General features: G+C 37.7%; 2 protein-coding genes across 2 annotated transcripts; both read left to right on the top strand.

Annotated features, from left to right (window-relative positions):
• Positions 1–3,622: 3,622 nt before the first annotated feature.
• Positions 3,623–4,123, top strand: LOC139198120 (uncharacterized). Its single transcript, XM_070826384.1, has one exon. The coding sequence runs from the start codon at positions 3,623–3,625 to the stop codon at positions 4,121–4,123; it is 501 nt and encodes a 166-aa protein (XP_070682485.1).
• A 4,620-nt stretch (positions 4,124–8,743) lies between these two features.
• Positions 8,744–10,445, top strand: LOC103410909 (uncharacterized). Its single transcript, XM_008349562.4, has one exon. It carries the CDS (start codon positions 9,133–9,135, stop codon positions 10,075–10,077), a length of 945 nt encoding a protein of 314 aa, XP_008347784.3. The 5' UTR covers positions 8,744–9,132; the 3' UTR covers positions 10,078–10,445.
• The last annotated feature ends 4,624 nt before the right edge of the window (positions 10,446–15,069 follow it).

Here is a 15,069-nt window from a genome sequence, read left to right as displayed (position 1 = left end):
CTTTGTATTTTCCAATTTACGATCTGATCTGATCAAAAGATTCAAAACAAAGGCCAGCCCTAATCCCTTTCTATCTCCCCACTCTCGTAACCCTCTATCCCGACCTGCCGCTTGTTCTTCCTAGCCCCTTTCTCAGTATCACTTTTCTCCTCCCTCGTGCGGTGGACGTCTGGACGGAATCATTCTTGATCTTGTCATCTCTGCTCTAGTCGTCTCTACATCTCTGCATTCTCTAGATTCCACTCCAAGTTCGATTTTGTTTCTACATCTCTACATCTCTGTTCTTTTCATTTGTTTAATGTTGTATCTTCATAAATCATATGTTTTTGTTTCTTATTTGTCATTCGAAATTATGAATTTTCATTTCTTGAAACCCATGTTTTGTTTTTAAAATCTGACAATCTTTGATTAGTTCCAACATGCAATGATTTAACATCTGACAATCTTTGGTAGTAGAGCAGCTAGGTTTTGTCCTCTATGTATGTCTATCAAGTATCAACCTTATTCAACACAAAGGAAAGAAAGTTTACAATCTTTTTAAATTTCTTCATATTTAATAAAATTTAGTTTATATTTCTTTTATACAGAATAAAAAACAGCACAAACTGAAGGAAAAAAGAGAGATATCTATTCTAAGTTTTTCTTAAGGGAATGATGTGCACCCTACTGCTTGATGTAAATTTGTTTAAAACACAAGTGTTTTACCAGTCTCACAGTCTTGTGTTGGACCAATTTGGGACCTCTTTATGCATAGTAGCTCGTTTAGTTTTATCAGTATCATACTTATCCCCTTATTTGGTTTTTCATTCCAAAGATTTCTTCTTTCTATGAGTACATTTTTCATGAATTACATAGCTGTTATGTGGTCAATCTGAAATGAAGCAGCAGAACATTATAGTGTTGTTATATTTTGTTTGCCTATGGATATTGATCTTTAAACATTTACCTTATATGCAGTATTGAATTTGAAAACCATAACAAGGTCAGGTTTGCGTTGCATGCCCCAGACCTAGAGTCCCGTTTGTGTCCTAAACTGAAGAATTCTGTGACATTTTTCTCGTGCCATCTTTTTTTATTTGACGTCTCTTCATTCATACGTTGTGAACTCAATCTATTGTCCCTTTTTTTTAACAGGAAGAGTTCCATAATTATTCGGGATGCGGTAACACATTCAATTGCAACCATCCTGTTGTGTGCCAGTTTATTGTAGACTGCTTGAGGTAGAATTTCCTGAATGTTCAGTCTCAATTTTATCAGATAGAATTTCTTATCATTTGAAATATGCATCGGTGAATTTGATGTGGAACCTATTTATTGCTCCCTGAGATACTCTGCATTGCATAATTACATTGTGAGCTTTGAGATCTAAAGTTGTGTAATAGTCATTTAATAGTGTCATTCCATAACCCAAGTGTGCTTCTGAATCATGTCATTGTCTCTATATGACAATCTCCCTCTATAATTAATAATTATTATCGAAAGGAACTAGCAAATTGCTGTTCTTAAAAGCTCAGTTATTCCATGTTTCTGAAAGAGAAAAAATTTGATCATAGTTGAAAACTCATATGCTAGTTCGCTATATATTCCTTTTACATTTTATAAGATATTGGACACCAGATCAATGTGATGTCTTGCCACTGCTATATCTGAATGAATCTTACCCACTTTTTTTCTTCTTCTTGTTTATTTTCTATCTTCACTTCTATCATTTTTCTGAAAATAAATGGTTATTGAAATTCATTTAAGTTAGTAGTAGTTGATGCCTTGAAAAAATTTTAAGTCTGCAATTTCAACATGATGATGCCAACTGCTTAATGTTTGACATCAGAACACGAATTTTTGGAAGTAGGGGTATGGGTGTGAATTAAATTGGTGTACACAAATTGACTCTAGTTGATGTGAGAAAGTCTAGGTTATGTCCATTGTGTATGGCATCACACTCGCAATAAGGTGGGATCCCTTCCCTTGCATATAGTCTCGTCTGATCTCCTTTATTGTTAGTGCCTATAGGCATGGCACATAGCAAGAGTAGTCTTCGTCGGTGGCATGCACCATTCTTGCACGGTTAGAAAATTGATTTGTGTTTTGGTTCTAATCAAGCAATTGTGGGTTCGAGAGTCCCACTAGGCGTGCGACCTTTTTTTCACTAAAAAAAAGTATTATGTTTTTCATTTGATTATTTATTGGTTTAAAATATATTTTCCTTAACGGGTAACGGGTCGGATCACATTGCCCGTTAATATTATCGGGTCAGGTCATTTTACCCGTTTATTTTAACGGGTGTTACACGACACGACCCGTTAAGATATCGGGTATGACACGAAAACGATACGAACACGGAAAATACGACATGAATGCCAGGTCTAAATAAGAGCCAACTTTCGCTTTTTAAAAATATTTTGGTGTCATTTCACATAAGAAGGGTAGTAATTGAATTATCAATTAAGTGTTGATTAATGTACTTATTTATTTTAATGATATATTATTTAATTTAAAATAAATTGATTTTGTTTAAATGTTGAAAATGCTGGTGGGTTAGTGAATGCCCATAATGATATTGAAAACACACGGATTGGATTTTCAACATTTGCAGTGTTGAGATGTGGACTTTGGAAATGAAGGAGATTGTTTTTCAAAAGATGTATTGTAAATTTCAAATTGTAATATACGAAGTTGCTCTATAAATAGAGCGCTCTGATTGCTGTTAAAAGACAGTGTGATATACAGAACGAATAAAAGATCAATAACATCATCTATTCCTGTCTCTTTTATTTGTCATTATTTTGTGCTATAACTTCAGTGTGATATTTTACACCTACTTCGTTCCTGTCACTAGTAAATGTTATCTCTCTAACTTTTACATATTTATAACACATTATCAGCACAAGTCTCTAAAACCTAACCATTTTCTCATTTCTCTTCGCCAAACGAAAGAAAGGAAAAAATGTTTCCTCTAAGGTTTTTACTGTTCATCTTCTTCCTCTGCCTCAACTGCACGATATACCCTTGCGACAAACTGTTTGCTTCATGCCTGCTTCTAGTTCTCAACCTAACAGTTATATATATCTTTGATATCTTGTTTGGTGTAGATCTTTATTACTAACCCAGTATTTATTTATGTTGATTTTACTGCAATCCAAGATGGTGTTGTACAATCGCCGATCTTGAACTGCAAATTTAATCTTACTACGATCCAAGATGGTGCAGTATCATCGCCTATCTTGGACTACAGATCTAATTTTACTGCAATTTTAGGTGGTGCGGTATAATCGTCCATCCTACCCTGCATATTTAAATTTGCCTGCTGTTTAATTTCATTACAATTTTAGGTGGTGCGGTATAATCGCTCACCCTGCTATGCGTATTTAAATTTTTCCTGCTACTAGAGTGGTGCGGAATAATCGCACATCCTATGTTATATTATTTCAATGAGAATGGTGCGGTACAATCACCCTTCTCATTCATCTGGAAAATCTCAAACTTGAAGTTTCGAGTACTTATCATTTTGGCCTAAAGATTAAAATGAAAAATTTGTAAGAACCAGAAGTTCTAACACTATATTCCTCCAGGAATACATATTATTGTAAGTTTTTACACATCTCATTTTCTTTCAGAAAAGAAAATGGCGAACTTGGCGAAGCTTGATTTTGCTGCCCTGGACATTACTGGGAAGAATTACTTTACCTGGGTACTGGATACCAAGATCCATCTGAAAGCAGAGAATCTTAGAGATACCATCAAGGAAGAGAACATATCATCCTCTCAAGATCGGGCAAAGGCCATGATCTTTATTCGTCGCCATCTTGATGAGGGACTAAAGAGCGAGTACTTAACGGTTGAAGATCTGTTAACCTTCTGGAACGCATTGAGAAACAGATACAATCACCAGACAACGGTGATTCTTCCAAGGGCTCGTTATGAGTGGACTCACCTAAGGATCCAGGATTTCAAGTCAGTGGCAGAGTACAATCATGCATTGTTCAGAATTACATCTCAGATGAAGCTATATGGGGATACTATTACTGAGGAAGATTTACTGGAAAAGACTTTCAGCACATTTCATGCCTCTAACATGCTCATGCAGCAGCAGTATAGAGCGCGAGGCTTCACTAAATACAACTAGTTGATATATGTGCTCTTGGTAGCTAAGCAAAACAATGAGCTCATGATGAAAAATCATCAGTCCCGACCTACTGAATCTGCACTATTCCCAGAAGTGAATGCTGATTCCCTCAAAGTGAACGCCACATCCTCTGGTGACGATAATCATAAACGAAGACGTGGTCATAAGTTAGGTCGATGGAACAAGAAAGGCAAGAACCATGGTGGTCAGTCTCATAACCAGGTTCCAAGGTAAAATTCAGGCCCGAGTTTTAAAAATGTGAATTGTCACAAAGGCAAAGCTCACATGAACAATGCTCCCATGAACTCTAAATGAGCCTGCCATAAGTGTGGTGGCAATGGGCATTAGGCGCATATTTTTCGTACCCCAAAACATCTGGTGGATCTATATAAAGCCTCATTCAAGGAGAAGAGTGTCGAGACTAATTTTCTCGACCAGGCTAAACCAATGGATATACTTGATCCAGTGTGCGACTTATCAGGGCAGTTGAACACAACTCACCTAAATGTTTCGGACTTCATTGTGAAAAAGGGGAATGAAATGTATCGGTCCGACTGAATCATTTATGTTTGATGTATTTTTATTATGCTGAACGTGTAGTCTGAAACTAGCATTTCAGATTCAATAAAAATGGCATGTAAATTTCCTGTTATAACTTGCTTCTAACTCTGATTCCCTTACTCAGAGAGCATAGATAAAAACTATGGTCATTCTCAAAACATGAGAAATAGCGAAGATATTTGTTTTGCAGACTGCGCAACTACGCATACAATACTTCGAGATCGAAAGTATTTCTCAAGATTGATGCTTACAAAAGTAAGGGTAACAACAAATCAGGACCCTCAGATGTAATTGAAGGCTCAGGGAAAGCCCATATTATGTTACCAAATGGAACAATAGTGTCCATACAATATGAGTTGTATGCTACTCGATCTACTCGAAATTTGTTAAGTTTCAAAGACATACGTTTAAATAGATACCACATTGAAACGAAAAGTGCTAAAAATGTGGAGTATCTATGCATTACCTCCAATTATACCTATAAGCGTATATTGGAGAAGTTGCATGGTTTGTTGAGTGGATTGTATTATACATACATAAAGACAGTTGAATCACATACTGTCATGAACCAGAAGTTCATTAATTCAAAAGTTTACATGCTTTGACATGACCGTCTGGGTCATCCAGGATCTACCATGATGCGTAGGATCATTACGAACTCTAATGTACATCCATTATTGAGCAGACATATTGCTATCACAAATGATAACCCTTACAAAATTTGTTCTCAAGGAAAGTTGGTAATCAGACCATCACAACTAAAGGTTGATGCTGAATCCTCATCATTTTTGCAAAGAATTCAAGGGGATATTTGTGGACCTATTTAACCATCATGTGAACCATTTTGATATTTTATGGTTTTGGTTGATGCATTTATTAGATGGTCACATGTTTGTCTCTTGTCTACTCGAAATGTAGCTTTTGCGAGACTTCTTACTCAGATAATTAAGTTCCGAGCACAGTTCCCAGATTACCCCATTAAGTTAATCCGATTTGATAATGCTGGTGAATTTACGTCGCAAACCTTTGATGATTACTGCATGACATTGGACATTGATGTTGAACATCATGTTCCTCATGTCCATACTCAAAATGGTCTAGTAGAAACATTGATCAAACGACTTAAGTTAATAGCTCACACTTTGCTCATAAAAACAAAATTGCCAGTTTTTGCATGGGGACATGCCATCTTACATGTTGCATCATTGGTGCGATTGAGACCTATAGCCAACCATTAATACTCCTCAGTACAACTTGTGTTTAGGCATTAGCCAAACATTTCACATTTACAAGTTTTTGGTTGTGCTGTTTATGTTTCTATTGCACCCCCGCAACGCACTAAAATGGGACCTCAGCGTAAACTGAGAATTTATGTGGGTATTGATTCACCATTTATCATTAGATATTTGGAACCCTTGACATGTGATATGTTTATAGCTCGTTTTGCTGATTGTCACTTTGATGAGACAGTCTTCCCGTCGTTAGGGGGAGAAAATACCATTCCAGAAGAACGGAAATAGCTGACATAGGTTGTTCCCACCTTGTCTCATTTTGATCCACGTAGCACTCAATGTGAAAATGATTGTTCATCTTTAAAGCATTACCAATCAAATGCCAGATGCATTTAATGATGCTATGAAAGTGACATAATCACATATACCAGCTGCAAATGCACCTGCAAGAATTGATGTCCCTGTTAGACAAAATAAAGTGGCAGCAAATGATTCATCTAGTGCACGCCTGAAGCGTGGTAGACCCCCAGGTTTAAAAGATTCAGCCCCTCGAAAGAGAAAGACAAGGGCACAACTGAATCCAAATGAAATCATTTAGGAAGAGAGAATGAATGACAAATCTACAATTCATGATTTTGGACTTCCAGAAAAAGAAAATGTCCTTAATGAGACACATGTCCCTAAAGAGACAGCAGTACATGAGAGCAAATAAATCTCCATAAATTATGCATGTACTAATGAATTGTGGGATCAGAAAGAAATAATCATCAACGATATGTTCGCATTCGCAGTAGCCACTGAAATCATATAAAGTGATGATATTGAGCTCCGCTCTGTTGATAAATGTAAACAGAGATAAGATTGGCCTAAGTGGAAATATGCAATCCAGGCAGAATTAAATTTCTTGGAAATGCGAAATGTTTTTGGACCAGTAGTCCAAACCCTGCCTGGTGTAAACCTTGTGGGTTACAAATGAGTATTCACAAGGAAACGCAATGAGAAAAATGAGATTGCAAAATATAAAGCACGACTCGTTGCACAAGATTTTTCGCAAAGACCTGGAATTGATTATGAGGAGACATACTCTCATGTAATGGACGCAATTATGTTCTGTTACTTAATAAGTTTAGTGGTTTCAGAAAAACTTGACATGTGACTTATGAATGTCATCACCGCGTATCTATATGGAGAATTAGATACTGACATATATATGAAAGTCCTAGAAGGACTTAAGTCGCCTGAAACAACTAACAAATCATGAGGTATGCTCTCGATCAAATTAAGGCGATCATTGTATGGGCTGAAACAATCTGGACGAATGTGGTATAATCGTCTCAGTGAGTATTTGATCAAAGAATGGTATATCAATAATGTCATTTGCCCTTGTATGTTCATTAAGAAATCAAACTCTGAATTTGCTATAGTGGTAGTATATGTCGATGATATGAACCTAGTTGAAATCCTTGAAGAGCTCAATAAAACTGCTGAATATCTGAAAAGCGAATTTGAAATGAAAGACCTTGGAAAAACGAAATTTTGTCTCGGCCTGCAGATCAAGCATTGTGCTAGTGGAATTTTGGTCCACCAATCAGCTTACATTGAAAAAATCCTGAAGCAATTTGGTATGGACAAGGTTTATCCACTCAGCATGCCAATGGTCGTTCGTTATCTAGACGTTAAGAAAGATCCATTCCGTCAAAAGAAGATGATGAACTAGTCCTTGGTTCAGAAGTACCATATTTGAGTGCAATAGGTGCTTTGTTGTATTTAGCACAATGTACTAGACCAGATATAGCTTTTTCAGTCAACTTGTTAGCAAGGTATAGCTCTGCTCCAAGAATTCGTCATTGGAAGGGTGTCAAAGATGTATTGCGATACCTTCGTGGGACAACAGACATGAGTCTCTTCTACTCAAAGAAATCCACAAATGACAAAATCCTTGCTGGATATGCAAATGCTGGTTTCCTCTTTGATCCGCATAAAACCCGCTCACAAACTGGATATGTGTTCAAGAATAGAGATACATCAATTTCATAGTGCTCAACAAAGCAAACAGTAGTTCCTACATATTCAAATCATTCAGAAATACTTGTTTTACATGAAGCAAGTCGTGAATGTTCTTGGATAAGATCAATGATCCATCATATCCGGAATTCATGTGATCTACCTTCGAAGACATACAATCCAACTGTCATCCATGAAGATAATGCAGCCTGTGTTGTCCAAATGAATGAAGGATTCATTAAGGGCGATAAGACTAAACACATATCTCCAAAAATTTTCAGCGCACATAAGCTTCAGAAGACTAAAGTTATTGAAGTCAGACAAATCCGTTCCAATGAAAATCTGGCAGACTTGTTCACCAAGTCCCTATCGAAATGCACGTTTCAAAAGTTAATGCAAAGTATCAGATTACGTCAATTTACCAAACAACTAAATTTGAAGAATGCGGAATCAGAAGGAGATACATGTCAGGGGGAGCATCCATAATACATGCATGTTGTACTCTTTTTCCTTCGATTAGGATTTTTCCCACTGAGTTTTTTCTATTAAGATTTTAACGAGGCAACATAAGCATACTTAACACTATATCAACAATCCAGGTAAAGTTGTACTATTTTTCCTTTGCTATGGTTTTTTCCAACTGGGTTCTTCCAAGCAAGGTTTTAACGAGGTAACTGATGTTGATATGTGGGCATCTGAGGAAGAGTGTTGAAAATGCTAGTGGGTTAGTGAATGCCCACAATGATATGGAAAACACACAGATTGGATTTTCAACATTGGCAGTGTTGAGATGTGGACTTTGGAAATGAAGGAGATCGTTTTTCAAAAGATGTATTGTAAATTTCAAATTATAATAATACGGAGTTACTCTATAAATAGAGCGCTCCAATTGTTGTTAAAAGACAATGTGATATACAAAACGAAAGAAAGATCAATAACATAATCTATTCCTCCCTCTTTTATTTGTCATCCTTTTGTGCTATAGCTTTAATGTGATATTTTACACTTTCTTCGTTCATGTCACTAATAAAGGTTATCTCTCTAACTTTTACATATTTATAACATTAAAAAATTAGAGACTAATTGTAACAATCTAACTCAATAAATAACCCAAAGAAAAAACACAGTGAAAGTAGAAAAAATTATATTTCTAACTTTCCCATTCCGATATTTGGCATTTTCTTTTCCCTGAATTCCAAAACCAGGGAATCCATGGATCCAAACAGGGTGGAAGCCGAGCGATTGCTCGGAATCGCCGAGAAGCTTCTACAGAGCCGGGATCTGAGCAGCTGCCGCGACTTCGCAATTCTAGCTCAGGAGACCGAGCCGCTGCTGGACGGCTCAGATCAGATCTTGGCGGTCGTTGATGTGCTCTTAGCCGCCGACAAACGCGTCAACAACCACCCTGACTGGTACGCTGTTCTCCAGTCCGATCGCCGATCCGATGACTTCGAACTCGTCAAGAAATCTTACCGACGGCTGGCGTTGCTCCTCCACCCGGACAAGAACAAGTACGCCTATGCGGAGCACGCGTTCAAGCTCGTCGCCGATGCATGGGCCGTTCTGTCCGATCCGGCCAAGAAGCAAATTTACGACAACGAGCTGGGGCCGTTCAGCCGGATCGATCTCGGCGGGTCGAATTCGAACAAATTGCCGGTGCGGCGGGACAGCCGGGGCCGAAACGACGCCGGTGTGGGAAACGACGGCCAGCAGCAGCCGAGGTCGAGATTGTCGACTTTCTGGACGACGTGCCCGTACTGTTACGTGCTGTACGAGTACCCTAGGGTTTACGAGAGCTGCTGTTTAAGGTGTCAGAATTGTAAGCGAGGGTTCGAGGCGGTGGTTGTTCCGAATTTGCCGCCAATGGTGCAGGGACAAGACGCTTACTACTGCTGTTGGGGGTTTTTTCCAATGGGATTTGTTGGCGGCAGCGGCGCGAAGGGTAAGTCCACCGCCGCAGCCACCGCCGCCTTTCCCAACTGGATGCCACCTGTCTTTACAACCCCGCAGAGTAAAACTCCGGTGATTGCAACGACAGTGCCTACCTCGGTGCCCGTGGTGCCGAATTCGGGGGGAGTGGTGGATGTTTCGGATGGGACCCCGGAATTGAGGCCTAATCCGACTCAGAAGAAGAGAGGACGACCCAAGAAGTACTGATTTGGCTGGTGATGCAAAGCAGAAGAATACTCTTTGTAATGGAATGCCTTAGGACTGGCAGAGAGAAATTTTTAGGTTGGTTTTTTTGAAGCTGCTGAGTTTCGAAAACTCGGAAGGTAACTCTTTACGGTCTTTGCTTTTGCTGTTGTTGATTTTGCTTTAGATTGTAATTGTTGGTTGTAGATGTTCCAATGCTCGCCTCTTAAGTTATGAAACTGACTGCATTTGTAGATTTTGTAGTTGTTGTGTAATCAGTAATCCTTTCTGTATTTAGCCCAATGTCGTTTCATTAAGTGTTTTCAACCTATCCCTGGGCCCTCTTGTTCTTGTTGGCCTGTTTGGTTATATATTGAATGCATTTCAACCTATCTATTTGTTCTTGTTGGCGTGTACGGTTAGATATTGAATGCATGCACACGTACATTCTGTGGGCACGTGTGTGATCACGTTAGCTGATTAGATGAACCATCTTAGGGGTTGTAGTTTATACCGGGTTTTCGGTTCACTTCTATGAACAGAACTAACATCTTGTTCTTTAACACTTGAGTTGCATGGTTTTCTGGTGACGAAAATGTTTGTAATTGTTCTTTTGCTAGGGCAGTTATTGTGTGGTATTCAATAAGGCAAAAGAATGCAGAGTGTGACAGGAAAACGGGGAGATAAATAGGTTAAAACATAATTTTGGTCACATTGTTATGACCGGAATCACGCTTGATCATTTTCGTTTTGTTGTTACCAATTTTGTCATTGCAATTGACTCCGTTAGCAATTTAAGTTCAACTTTGAACTTATGTCTGTTGAATTTGAAAATGGAATATAAGATTAACAAATTAAAACATTCAACTAGAAAGGAAAGAACTTTAAAGTCATAACTTTGAATCGAAGATACAGATGGAGATGTTCTAGTATTCAACCCATTAGGTAAAATGATATATATATTTCAATTAATGGAATTTATAAATTGGACTTAATTGCTAACAGAGAATCCCATTGACAAATACTGAAAAACTAGAACAATGACAGTTGTGATTTTGTACCAACGCAGTGACCAAAAATGTGTCTACCCAAATAAATTAACAGAGGCTAAAGAACGTAGCGTAGAGTTGTTGAATTGCAAGTACTTCTTAAATCCTCTTTCAGTTGGGCTTACAATTCTAACCAGTCCAGCCAGTCAATAACCGACTGATTGATTATCCGTTTCCATGTCCACATCTTCCTTGTCGGTGTACTTCTAGGAATATTCTCTAACTCCATACTTTGTATTATTAGTTCTGTAGTTGCAGCGGCTGCGTGATAGCAGCTACTGCATCCTTTGTTATGAATTAGTTGAGCAACTGCTTTGCTGCAGCTGCCGAAGTATGCTAGTTAACAAAATGAAGCACTGTTGTGTGGTAATATCGTGAAAGTGATTTTCTAGGTTCAGCTTTATTTTGGACATCTAAGAGGCTTAACCGGCAACCTGTAAGCTATGAAGGTTGAACACCATACTCCCACCGAATGTGGAAGACATATACTAGTCGGTTCCAAACAACAGAAGGAGGTTAACGGTTGAAGCATTGTTATCTACTTCTTGGTACCTGTATGGCTGCAAGCCATTGCGTAATCTGCAACTCATATAGATGCGTAAACTTTAGTGGTTTTGCCTTCTGGGGGAGAGTTTGTTAGGATAGATTTGATGTGAATCGGCCTTTCCTTGATTGAGACAGTATGTTGATAGTAACATCATTATCATTATATTTTTGGGTGTGGATTTGTTGGTCCTTTTGTAACGTTACTGGGTAAGCAGGAAGGTGCAAAATACCAGCAACTACAATATGAATTTAAGACACCTCTAAGCCAAGGTGGCTATATCTCAAACCTATCAGACACCGCCATCCTTGTGCCTTAACATGCTTGCATGACATTGCATGATTGGTTGAGAATATCGTCACCTTTGCATCGTATTCCAAGTACGTATATACACCCCTCGTACTCGGTCCTTCTGTCAAGACTCCTTCCAGCGTAGCCTTTCAAACGGAAAAGAAAATGTGCAGCGCAAAATCGTAAACGGAGTGGTAGTCAAGCTCCAGAGTTTCAATTCAACCACTCCATATCCAATTCCAATTCCACACATTCAGATTTGGAAATAAAAAGATAAGCGGCTGCCACAAGTGTGGTACAAATAATATGATTTTCTTAATCAATTGGAGTGTGTGAGTACTTTGAAAAGAGGAGATAACAAAGAACGACGGGTGTATTTTTGTTCATTACCTTCAAGTGATGGTAATGTTCACCATCATATTTAGTATCATTAGATAAATTTAAATTTTAAGAGTTGTATCTACACAAATTTCAAAATTTAAACTCATACAATGGTAATTAATAGGATGTGAGCGTCACCATCACGTATCGATGGTAAGCAAAAATATTACCAAAGAACAACTATAGGATAAGTCAATACCCTCTTTGGTTATCCCATATCTTAACTTTTCAAGAATGCTTTACTCGAAATCAGTGAAACTGTTTTCTCTTTTTTTTTAGTGATTAGTAAACACATGAATAGAATGATACTCATTCTTGCCATCAAATGTATTACTTCATGACTGTCTCAGAGAAAAAAGTCAAAATTAATATTACCAAGTTACATACAATGAAACATAACGGATCTTAGGTACAATGAAACACTACATGAGACTTCTCGCGTTAAGGATAACACTCATAATCAATTAAGCTACAATTTCCTACCCACAATATGACTACGACGATTTGGATGTGGTGGAGGGATTTTCTATAGAAATTAATTCATAATTTCAGTGACAACACCAATCCATCAAATGCTTGGCAATTGTTCTAAATTACCTAAAATTTTAGACTATAGTGGATATTCTAATACGATATTCTATACTAATATACACTAAAGGAGATGGGCAAACGTTTGAGGAATACAGGTTGAAGAGAAAAACATTAATCATTAGAGTAATCTACTTGCTACCTTGACTATCCAATAGATGTTTGTCATATGATGTCAAGCATCCCTCCATTTGGAAGGGTAAGAGCATATCTAAGAGCAACTCCACCCCATCCAATTGCCTTTGCAATTGCGTGATTCAATCACCCAAACCCAACAAAAACAACTCTAGCCCATCCAAATCAATAGGGCCATTTGACAGGCCCAAACCCCCAGACCTAGCAATCAGGCCATTGTTGCACCACTTGTCCGCTTGTCCGCTTGAGTGGATCTAACGTCAGCCACATATAAATTTTTTTGCGTCAGACATGTAGGCTTCACATTTGAGTGAAGGAGAGTGAGCCAACCAAAAGGTGGCCGTAGGACCCGCGCTGCAGGCGCACTCAACTTTTGCGCACGTGGGTCGTTGGATTTCTCAAATCCAAAGGTCCACATTAATTTGGCTTTTTAATTCAGAAGAAATAATAAAAATGAAAATTTTGAAACAATAGTTGGAGCCCATGTGGCACAATCTAGGCTGTTGGATAGAAAAAAAAAATCCAATAATTGCCAATTGCAATAGCCCGGGCAATTATCACCCAAAGGGGAAGTCATAATATAAGTAGAGTAAATGATATTTCATTGTCTCTCCTATTTTATGACACGCTTGAATACTAGACCGTTGAAAAAATAATATCTTGAAATAAGTATTTCACATTTTTTTTTATTGGCTGGTAAACTCTTCAATAGAGAGATGTAAAATATCCTTCTTGACCGGAAAATATAAACAAAAATGCGTTTTTTTATTGAAACCTCACATTTTGTTGATTACACCTCACATACTTAATACACCCCACATTTACTTTTAAATTATAGTTTATTTTAATACAGTCCAGATACATTCCAACACTACTCTCATGTTCCACACTTAAAACATGCACCCCCATCGCCACTTAAACTCCACATCAAACTCATCTTCTTCACCACGAACAACCATTTAAATGTATGTTCTATATTGTATATTGTATAAGTAGGCGGTGAAGCCAACTATTCAACAAGAAAAAAGGTGCTAATAAAAATACCCAGCAAAAACTTAAATTTACATTTTATAAGATCTCAAATTCACATATTAAAGTAAAAAGGCAAGTGGCTCTTTAGTACGGCGGTAGAAAAGTATTGACCCTTTGCATAATGATATGTGTTTGAATTTCGTTGATGGTTAATTTAACATAATATGTTAAGAAATAGATCTCTGATTGATTCTAATTGATTGGTCAAATATTGTAAATTAATATTAGTTATTTACTTTCTTATTTAGCTCTCAGTTAGCCTTGATTGTAGGCAATAGAGTAGGATCGTGATTTGCAATATTTGTATAAAAGTGTAACCCTAGTTTTGTGAATAATAGTGAAAAAGACAATTCCATCACACTAATGTTCTTTAGTTGGTATCAGAGCACTGATCTGGGAAAGCACAAAACATAAATTTAACCCTAGCTGACACGACATGGGTGACAAGTCAGAATCAAAGTCAACCACTTCAGGCATGACTTCTCACTCACAATGGGAAAATCCCAACCATCCACTTTTCCTTTATCACTCGGACCAACCTGGTGCAATTCTTGTACCACAGCCACTGATGCAAGATAATTATAGCACATGGGTTCAGTCCATGAGCATGCCCTTAACGGTCAAGAACAAACTTGGACTTGTTGATGGAACAATCAAGGAACCAAGTGCAAACAATCCTAAGGAGTTACAACAATGGAACCGCTGCAACAACTTGGTCAAGACATGGCTACTAGGGTCTATGTCGAAAGAAATTTCAAGGAGTGTCATCAACTGCAAGGATGCTCGACAGATGTGGCTTGACTTGCAAGAGAGATTTTCACACGTAAATATTGTTCAACTATTTCATATAAAGAATGAAATCCATGATTGCATACAAGGTAACATGAGTGTAAGTTCTTATTTCACAAAACTTAAAAGCTTGTGGGATGAACGCAATGTCTTGTGTTCAATCCCAACATGCAAGTATGAAACAAAGAAAGAAATCATATCATATGT

This window comes from Malus domestica, chromosome 08 (genome assembly GCF_042453785.1).
Source record: "Malus domestica chromosome 08, GDT2T_hap1".
NCBI lineage: Eukaryota > Viridiplantae > Streptophyta > Magnoliopsida > Rosales > Rosaceae > Malus > Malus domestica.
Note: the sequence above shows the minus strand (reverse complement) of the source record. Positions and strands in the feature narration are given on the sequence as shown.